Source organism: Alexandromys fortis, unplaced genomic scaffold (genome assembly GCF_014885135.2).
Source record: "Alexandromys fortis isolate MF-2015 unplaced genomic scaffold, M_Fortis_MF-2015_v1.1 scaffold_195, whole genome shotgun sequence".
Taxonomy (NCBI): Eukaryota; Metazoa; Chordata; class Mammalia; order Rodentia; family Cricetidae; genus Alexandromys; species Alexandromys fortis.
The window spans coordinates 834736-844248 of record NW_026068105.1 but is presented as its reverse complement, the minus strand read 5'-3'; the positions used below and the strand labels follow the sequence as shown (position 1 = coordinate 844248).

General features: G+C 49.0%; 1 protein-coding gene across 1 annotated transcript in view; it reads right to left on the bottom strand.

Moving 5' to 3' along the window:
- Frmpd3 (FERM and PDZ domain containing 3) overlaps positions 1 to 5703 on the bottom strand; it is a 156012-nt gene extending 150309 nt beyond the window's left edge. The window contains exons 1-3 of the mRNA XM_050124056.1: positions 5680 to 5703; positions 5000 to 5140; positions 4815 to 4892 (exon numbers count right to left, since the gene is read on the bottom strand). Of these exons, the coding sequence (XP_049980013.1) occupies positions 4815 to 4892; positions 5000 to 5140; positions 5680 to 5703 (243 nt within the window). The remainder of the gene's footprint in view (positions 1 to 4814; positions 4893 to 4999; positions 5141 to 5679) is intronic.
- Between the last annotated feature and the right edge of the window lie 3810 nt (positions 5704 to 9513).

Genomic DNA, 9513 nt, shown 5'->3' with positions numbered 1-9513 from the left:
CTCCTCCTCCTCCTCCTCCTCCTCCTCCTCCTCCTCCTCCTCCTCCTCTTCCTCCACCACCACCACAACCACCACCTCTTCTCTCTCCTCCACCACATCTTCCTCCTCTTTTTGTCTCTATATAGAGAGACAAAGCGCTCCTTCCCTCTCATCTCCCTTGTTCGGGCAGAGGGAACCTAACAGAGAGCCAGAGGCTAGGAAGACCTTAGACTGGAAGCTAAACTGACGAAATCTGGGGAATTGGCCATCCTTTCCTGTATGCCATCCTTCTCTCCCTCCTGCTGGCATTGTAGGCATGTTTGCCCTCCTGGAGTTAGGAAGCAAAATACCAATTTAAATGGATGCTGACAGAGCCTGTCAGATGCCAAGTGCTTGCTGCAATTGCTACTGGTCCAGCCCTTCCCCAGGAGAAGTGAGCTCATGCCAGTGCTGCCAGGAGCTAGGCCCTCTCTCCTGCCACCCTCCTTGGAGGGATGTGGAGGGAGACGTGTGTGCAGGCTGGGGAGCAGAGGAATGGGCATCTCCCATAGGATTTTCATCTTGGATATATTATAAATATAATAAATAGATATATTATTTAACCTCTCTGTACCTATGTTCCTCTAGTGTGTGGAGGGCACAGGAAGGAAAATATAATGTCTGCCTGATGCTTTTTGCAGGGATACAGAGACATCCAGGTTTTTTTAATTTTTTTTTTGAAAAACACCACAGAGAGACAAATAGTCTTCCAAAGATCATAAAGAAGAGTGTTAAAATGTACCTTCCCCCAAAGCCCCGGAGATGACTCTGGATCTAATAAATGAATTCTTGCTAGTGTGCTGGCCAGGATTAGTGGGTCAGTGTGTTAACCTTCCAACAGATGTATTTTGTCCAAAAACTAATCTTTCCAGATCTTTCTTCAAAGACAAGCAGAGGAGTTTAGCAGCATGAGGGTCTTTTATACTTCTGAATAACCTTTTACATATACAAAAAATTTTACACTTTAATTAGACGCCCATAATAGCATGGCAAGGTAAAGAGGTCAACGATGCTCCCATTTTATTGAGGGAGAAACTGAGCCTTCTGTTAGATGAATGAAAGTCAAGTTCACGCTGGTAATAAGGGAGTATTGATTGCCGAGTCTTTTACATAAGCAGAGCTCAAGAGACACCAGGTCTGCAGGGGCAGCACCAGCTTTACGCTTTTGTGCATCATTATTTTGATAACATTTAAATTTATTTATTATTTTGTGTGTATGGGGGGGTGCATGTGCCGCATCATCGGTGTAGAGGTCAGAGGCTAACTTGTAGGGCATCGGTTCTCTCCTTCCACTTTGTGGATCCCAGTGTGGAACTCGTGTCCTCAGGCTTGGCAGAGGGCACCTATCCCTGCTGAGGCACCCTGTCACTCAGTTTTCTTTTCGTCTCTCTGCCTATTCTGGACTCCACTTCCGTTTCTATGACTGCTGCTCCCCAAGGAAGGAAGAAATGAAAACCCACATGGGAAGGGAGAGTCAGGCTTGAATTATAGATGGTGGTGAACTAAAGCACTAACCTCCAGCGAGGCTTTACAAGACCATTCTCACCACTGGACCGTCAGCAACTTGCTGTGTTTGACCTGATGTCAATTGACTAACCTTTCTGCCTCTGAGTTCTCATAGTTTCAGACTGCATCATCCTGGCCAGGCTCATGGCAAGACTGGCATGAGAGAAGGAGGGAGAGAGAAGAGAGCTGGGAGGTGAGGACAGAGAATGAATAACAAGAGCTGAAAAACACCTTGCAACCACTCGCAAGTGATGCCTAGACATTTAATGGCGGTTCCCTCCTCAAAAGCCATGGCTTAAATATGGGAAGCATTGGTTAAGGCGCACTGTAGACAGGGCTCTGGTAGCCCAAGAAGGATCCTATTTAGGGGGAAGGCCTAATTATAGTTTCTTTTTCTTCTTATCTCCTTCTCTTGTTCATTAAGACCAAAGGACATTTGCTCAGGAAATCAGATCTTGGTTTCAGAAGATTTCATCTGCTCCCACAAATTGAATTCCCCACCTGGAGTCAAATTCTCTATTTATAACAGAGATATCATCTGCCCAGAAATCTGTCCTCAGTGGCGGGCCTAAGCTTGCTGAGGTGTGCTTCGAATGATGACTGGTTCCATGGGCTAGGTGGGCTTCGCAGAGCAGAGGCTGTGATTATAGTGTCTGGAACCCAGACTGTGTCTCTCCCAGGGATAGCTGGACCCCAGCTGGCTTTGCCAGTGAAGGCCCAACCTGAATCAGTGCATCAGTGCAGTTTTGGTTGCTACAGATGCAAGATAATGCTTGAGGGTTGGTCTCTTGACCTCCACTGCCAACCCACCATTCTTACACTGACAGATCTTGCCAAAGCATGATTGGTAGCCTGCCACTCCTGCTCAAAAGCCTCCACTGCCCCCTGTCATCAACCTGCAGCAGAAAATCCAAATGCTTCAGTGCCTGCAGCTCCCCACTTTTCCTTGTCTGTACTCTGGATCTTGCCTTTTAGTTTTGTTATTTGCATGGGTCTAGGATGCATTCCCTTTGCTCCCAGGGTGCAGCCCCATTGTAAGGGGCCCTAAGAATTAGGGGAAATATCATGCCAGAAGTATAGATGCTTTCTCTTTCTCTAGAGCCCCGATGCCAGAAAAAAAAAGTCTTATGTCCAAATTTGGGTAATTTGGGCTCACAACTAAATGTCTATTGGCCTATTTCCTGGCCTTTGTTTCATCTGTTCTATTAGTTGTAACACAACTATAAACATGGTAGAGGCAGATTTAGAATTTCTCTCTTCCTAGATTTAGACAAAATTGTAAATAAAATTGTTTTTTTTTCAGTTTTTTTAAATCTAGGCCATGGTATTTTTAATTAATTTATTAGAGAGGTAGAGGGAGAGAGAGTGAGCAAGAGTGACCAAACAGGTAGGTGCCCATGTGCCATGTATGGAGATCAGAGGATACTTATCAAGAGTCGGTTCTCTCCTTCCACAGTGGGTCCAGGAACTGAACACAGATGGTCAGTTTTCTGCTTTTGTTTGCTGAGCCATCTCACTAGCCCAGGTATGGCATCTTTTTAAGGCGGGCAAACTGTTAGACTCAGTGCCAGGCCTTGTATGCCTGGGATGATCCCTTTCTCCTAGGAATACTCAGTGCGTCTGCCCGCACCAGGCATTTGGCCCATATCAGAACCAGTACCTTGTCGCAGCATTGTGTTCTTGGCTTGGGCAGAGATCACCCTTTTGTGGGCACAGCCTTGTCCTGCCTCTGTGGGCACAAAATAAGCTTTAGGATTTGTTGGCTTTCTCTAAGTGCCTTGGGCCTGTTCATAAATATTCAGCTGACGGAGGTAGCTGGGCCCTGGTTCCTATCACAGTCTCTGCTGGCCCCCTGCAGCTCTATAGTCTCTGAGACATGCTGTGCTTACAGCTTTCTTAGCCCCCCTTTCACCATCTTATTTTCTTGTCCTTCACTGGGTGCTCCTAGCATCATCCAGTAGCCCTTTTCTTTTATTAATCATTTTGATGGTTCTTCTTTGGACCCTCTTCAGTTTCTCTGAAATTAATCATCCTGGAGGCAGCCAAGAAAAATCAGGGAAGTTGGAGAAGTTTGTCTTTCATATGACCAAGCCCTTCCCTCCAAGGGGTTCAGCATCTTCTTCTGAGATCACATGGTCATTATTTTCACTTCCTGCTCCCTGAGATTGAACTTCATGTCAAAAGGTGTATGAATAATCTCTCTATAATTTATGAAAAAATTCTTGATTGCTCAGCAAGATAATAGGGGCCTCTTTTACCCCAAGTGGCTAGAAGTTGAGACAAAATAATTATTATAAAATGATCAGAAATGCTTTTCCAGGTCTCAAAGCTCAAAGGAGACTGGTAGAAATCTATTCATTCCTTTCTCCCCGCCGTGTGTGTGTGTGTGTGTGTGTGTGTGTGTGTGTGTGTTGGTAGAGAGCAGCAGGTACTGGATCTGCAGTAATGTGCAGTTGCCATGTAGTTTCTTAGGGACACTCTAAGAAAACACACACACAAACACATACACACACCAAGCTCCAAAGCACCAGGCTGGGAAGAAATGTGTGTATGTGTACATATTTCAGCAGAACTGGAGGGGTGCATGTAGTTGTATATGTTTGGGTGACTGATTTGTTAGCATCGGGGTGGAAGGGTGCAAGTGCAGATGTTTGTGTATGTGTTTCTGTGTGTGTCTCTCTCTATGTGTGTCTGTGTGTGTATGCGCGCGCGCGCCAGCGCGCCTGTATGTTTCGTCTTTGGATGGGGGTGACTGTGGTTGAGCGCAGCGAATGTGGTGCGGCTGTGTGTGCGTGTGAGTGTGCGTCTGTGTCCGCTTGTGAACATGGCCCCAGGAACCACGCACATGCTTCAGACAGCTGTTTCTGGCATTCCCGGGGCTAGGGCTTTGCCGGACACCCCAGCTAAGTGGCCACCTTCCAGCAGCCAGGCCCCGCATCTCACCAGCTCTCCCAAAGGCGCCCACAGCCCCAGCGTGCACACAAAGGCTCCATAATGAACGCGCTGCATTCCCCTGCGCTGGGCTCCTCACCCTGCACCCCGGGCGGCCAAGGCGAGCCCGCCAAGGCTGAGACTCACCGAACACCGGGTGCCCAGCCCGCCGCTCCCCTTGGCCGCGCAAACTCCAGGCGGCCCGACGCTCGGCTCCCCCAACCCTGCCCCTGTCTCCCGGGGGCGCCCAAGCGTCCGTCGCCCCCTGAGCCTGCACGGGGCGACCCGCTACAGCCACGACCCACCCCTGGTCGGGCTGATCTGCGGGCGCGCCCCCCTAGAAGCAGCGCGCTTCTTACCTTCCTCCTCCTTCTTCTCCTCCTCCGCCTCGGCGGCGCGGCAGCGGCGGCGCAGAGGCGGCGGCGACGGCGGCGGGACTAGGGCGCCGGTGCCCCGGAGCCCGGCACGGGCGTGGGGCTCAGTGGCGTGGGGCGGCGGGGCGGACGGAGGTTGGCGGGGCGGCAGCAGCTGGCCCGGGACGCGCGGAGCTGGCGCGCAGGCAGCGGGCTGCGGGCAGGCTGGCAGCGGCGCGCGCGGGCTCCTCGGGCGGGCTCCATGGCTGCGCCGCGGGCGGCACCATCTCCGTGGCTCGCTCGTCGCTCTCTCGCTCCAGGAGTGCGGCAGGCTGCGAGGTGACGGATAGCGCCGAGGCGGCCGGACGGCCGAGGAGGGGAGGGGAAGGGAGAAGGGGCGGGGGAGGGGGGAGGAGGGAGGAAAGAGGGGAGCGCAGAACTCGGGGTGGGGGGGGCCCTCTCCGGCGCCTCTCGACCCTCGAGTGCTGGCGTCGGTTTCCCCGAAAGGGAAAGCAGCTTAAAGGCGCAGCAACTGGCTCGGGTCACAACTAAAAATAAACACAAAATTGACAATTGGAGAAAGAATTTCCCAAGACACGATCCAGCAACCCAGCCACCCAGCTAGGCGCTGCCTCACTTCTTGAACACGACCATTCAGGCTGGGCTTTGCCGGGAACTGCTGGCAGTGAAGAGGGCAAACCAATTTCTAAAGTGAACCCGGGAAAGAGGGTGGGGGGAGGAGAGGGGAAACTGCAGAGAAGGGGCAGTGGCAGTGATAGATTCGGGGCCTCCATTCTCTGCCCCCCCCCCGACCTTGCTTCTCTCCCCTTGTTTGCTTGCCTTAGGCTAGGGATGCTCTCCCTGCAGCTACCCTCCTGGTCACCAACGCCAACATCCTCACGCACCTTGAGTTTTGGGCTCAGGTTCCTGCTCGCCTGCTCGCAAAGCCTCACCTCAGCACTGGAGCATAAGCAGCTTGGAGCCCTGGCCCAGCCAGGGAGCCCACCTCTGTGAGAGAGCAGTCTGCCAGCTGGCAGAAGTCTGCTTGGAGCATGCAGTTGGTTTGGTGAGAAGGGAAGGAGGTTAAGGTGTGTGTGTATGTGTGTGTGTGTGTGTGTGCCCACAGCGTGTGTGCGTGCGTGTGTGTGTTCACCAGCGGATGGAGGGATGGAGGGAGGGTCCTGGACAAACACACACACACACACACACACACACACACACACACACACCATGCACACACTCTGAAGGAGAGCAGCTAGGCAGGCACAGCACAGTGCCTGATGAATGATCTCAGGGCATTTTTTAAGAGACACGTTGTGAATACTAAATGTACAGCAATGGAGATTCTAAAGAGAGCTCTTGATATCCCAGTGGGCACCAGCCCCTTTAGAGGAGTTTTAAGGACCAAGAAAAAAGCCACTCAGTGGGGACCCGGAGAAAGGGGAAGCTGAACAGTGGAATCTGAGACAGTGGGTGAGATTGAGGTCAGAGAAGACAGACGCAGTGGAGTTTAAGACCCTCTGGTGATGCCAGATCCACCATGCAAATTCGTAAATCTCCAAGCATTAGAGGCACCTGGGAGAGACAGTTAACACTGGCCCCTCTGGGCCTCAGGAGTTCTATGGTGAAAAGTGAGTCCTCCATTCCCGTGGTCCTGGATTCTGGAAGGGAGGCTGTTGGTAAACAAGGGCCCATTCCAGTTGGAATCTTTTCCTTCCCTCTAGTTTTACTGAAGCACCTGAGAGAAAAGGTGCTGAGACTGCAAGCAACTGTTAAGAGGATATTCTTGTAGCCCGTATGGGATACCCAGGGCACAGAGGAGAGTTCTGGGCTTGAGGATAGGGAGCTGTGGCTCCCTGCAGCTGGGATCAGCAGTAGAGTAGCTGACTAGCAGATTTAGCTATCCTTCTACTGAGCACACGTTTTGCTGTCTTTCTGGCAGTTCTTACCTTGAAAGAAAGGATGGAAATTCCTCCTTGCATCCGGAGGTCTCTGTGTCTGTTGGGGGGGGGGGGCTGCCTGGACTGGGAAAACAAGCTGATGGATTTATCAAAGACAGATGATGAGAGACAGCGAAAACGTTCAGGGAGAAAAGCACATCACATTCCTGACAGATGCAAGGCAGACTCTCTAACAAGAAGATGCTCTCAGGGACACTACATGCCTACACAGGGACACATGCAGAGTCATACATGAAGCACAGGCACACCAAGTAGTGCATACTCACACACACACACTCACACACACACTCTCTCACACACACATATCTAGTTAGAGAAGGACGTACTTAGAGAAGCAGGAAACAGCTGGCCTCCTGTATCCAGGAGCTAGGGAAAGAGCTGGACCAGTTTTTCAGTATGAACAAATAATATTTGCAGCCAGACAGGGCCTGGCTACTTTTCTTCAGGGTAGTGTTTCAAGTGATGGGATCCCTACATAAGGTCCCTTGATTCTCATCCAGTCCCGTCTTTGTTATCAGTAACAGATACCCAAGTTGGTGTTTATCTGTGCTTACAATGACACTCACTGGTTAGTAACTTCATGGAATGCATTTTCTGATTCGGATTAAGCCCTCTTTTGCCGCAGAGCTGGCTCACTCAAAGCATATGCTGAAGCTCCATTCAATCTGTTGTGTGGTAAACAGAAGTAAAGGAGTGGTGAAGGCAAGAGAGAGCTGGGGGTGGGATAGTGCCAATAGATACGTGTGTGTGTGTGTGTGTGTGTGTGTGTGTGTGTGTGTGAATGCTCCTGAGTGACCATCAAGGCACTGACTGCTTAGGATAACGATTAATCATTTAATGTTTGGAATCAGTTTGTAGTGCTGTAACCTAAAATAGGTCCTTCTAGTTTCTCCAGCTGAGCCTTACCTGTGGGATAAACGGAAAGCAGCTCATGCAGTTGGAGTGCTCTATGAAATAATGGGAGCTCTACATGACTGTCTGCCTCCTAGTCCGCTCCTCTGCTCAAAGATACCCAATTGTGCTGCACACTTTTAATCCCAGCACTTGAGAGGCAGAGGCAGGCAGATCTCCGTGAGTATGAGGCCAGCCTGGTCTATAAGAGCTAGTTCCAGGACAGGTAGGGCTGTTACACAGAGAAAGCCTGTCTTAAAGAAACCAAAACAAAAAACAAAAAAGACACCTGATTGTGTATTTTACCTAATTCCTGTCAGTGGATATTCAGCATTTACACTGATTTTTCTGGTCAAAGGAAGTCCTTAAGCAGGCTGACTGCCATCCACACTGACTGGATTCACTTCTGAAAGAAAGACTAGTGCTGAGAGAATCATGTAAGTAGTGTCTTTGTTTTTGTTGTCTGAGAAGTTGTGTGCATTCCTCTTGCTCAGTCGAAATGAGAGAGGAGGGGATGTAAGGGGTGGGGTACAGAGAGGGCAGGGTGAAGGTTCAACACTGTGCCCAATGTAGCAAAAAATAAACACTAGTATGTCTAACTGGGGGCCTTGATTTTGTCACATTATAAAATTCGGTGAGGAGGGGGAAATACTTTAATGTCTTCAAATAACATGCTAAGTAGACAATAAAAAATTACCCCACGGTAAGCCTATTTCTAATTGAAATCTATTCATTGAGATGAAGTTGGAGACACTATCAAGAGGGAGACAGACGCAGGCCAACTTCTTTGGCACCTTGATCTGTAGTCAGTATTTAAGAAACAAGCAACCAAATTCACCTATAACTGAGAATCCAGGGATAAATGGAGAGGATATCTTGACTGCCAGTGATAATATGCCAATGATAACCGGTAGCATACTGACTACCAGTTACTGACCCATTGCTACTGACAACTGGGGGCTTTGCTAATATTCTTAGAAAAGGGAAGTGACTCTTCATCTCAGAGGTATAATTAGCTCTACTCTCCTAATAGGACCCCACCCTCAGCCAGCACTTTCATGCATTGATCAATTTCATAATCACTAACACCATTTAAGTGAATAGCGTCATGATTCCATAAATTTTATGGAAGAAGAAGAAGAAGAAGAAGAAGAAGAAGAAGAAGAAGAAGAAGAAGAAGAAGAAGAAGAAGAAGAAGAAGAGGCGGCAGTGGCAGCAGAAGCAGCAACCTAGACCCCTGCAGCAATAAAGAGTAGAATCTGGAGGGTAACAACTCTATGGCAATAGTAATAATTATTATTACTGTTAGGTTTCATTGAGAGCTTACTATGGGCACTGTGCAAGCATTTTATTTGCATTATTACATTTAATCCTCACACTAAACCTAGGAAGGCAGGTACTTTATTATTAGCTTCGTTTTAAAAGAAACTGAAGACTTGGAGATGCTAAGTCATTTCTATAAGGCCACACAACCAGTGGGATCTAATTCAGAATTTGAACCCATGCCTATTTGACTAGAGTGATATTTTCTCTGAAAAGGCTATGATTTCTAGCCTTCAAGTATCACACAACAGAGATACACTGCTAGCCTTTTCCACAGAGCCATTACTGATCTGCTTGCCTCTGTTGGAGCTATCCACCCACCTACCCACCCATTAGCAACCAAGAAAAAAATAAATGATGGAGAGCAGAATGTCACCAGTGCTTAGCAATAGGAAATGCATCTGCTGAAGGCGCTAGAGAGATCCATTCAGACTGGCCAGGGAGGCCCGGGACAATAGAAGCAAAAATGATGGAATCCCTATCATATTTTTTTGGCCCCTAACTCTTTTTGCCTTGCCTTTCAACAAGAT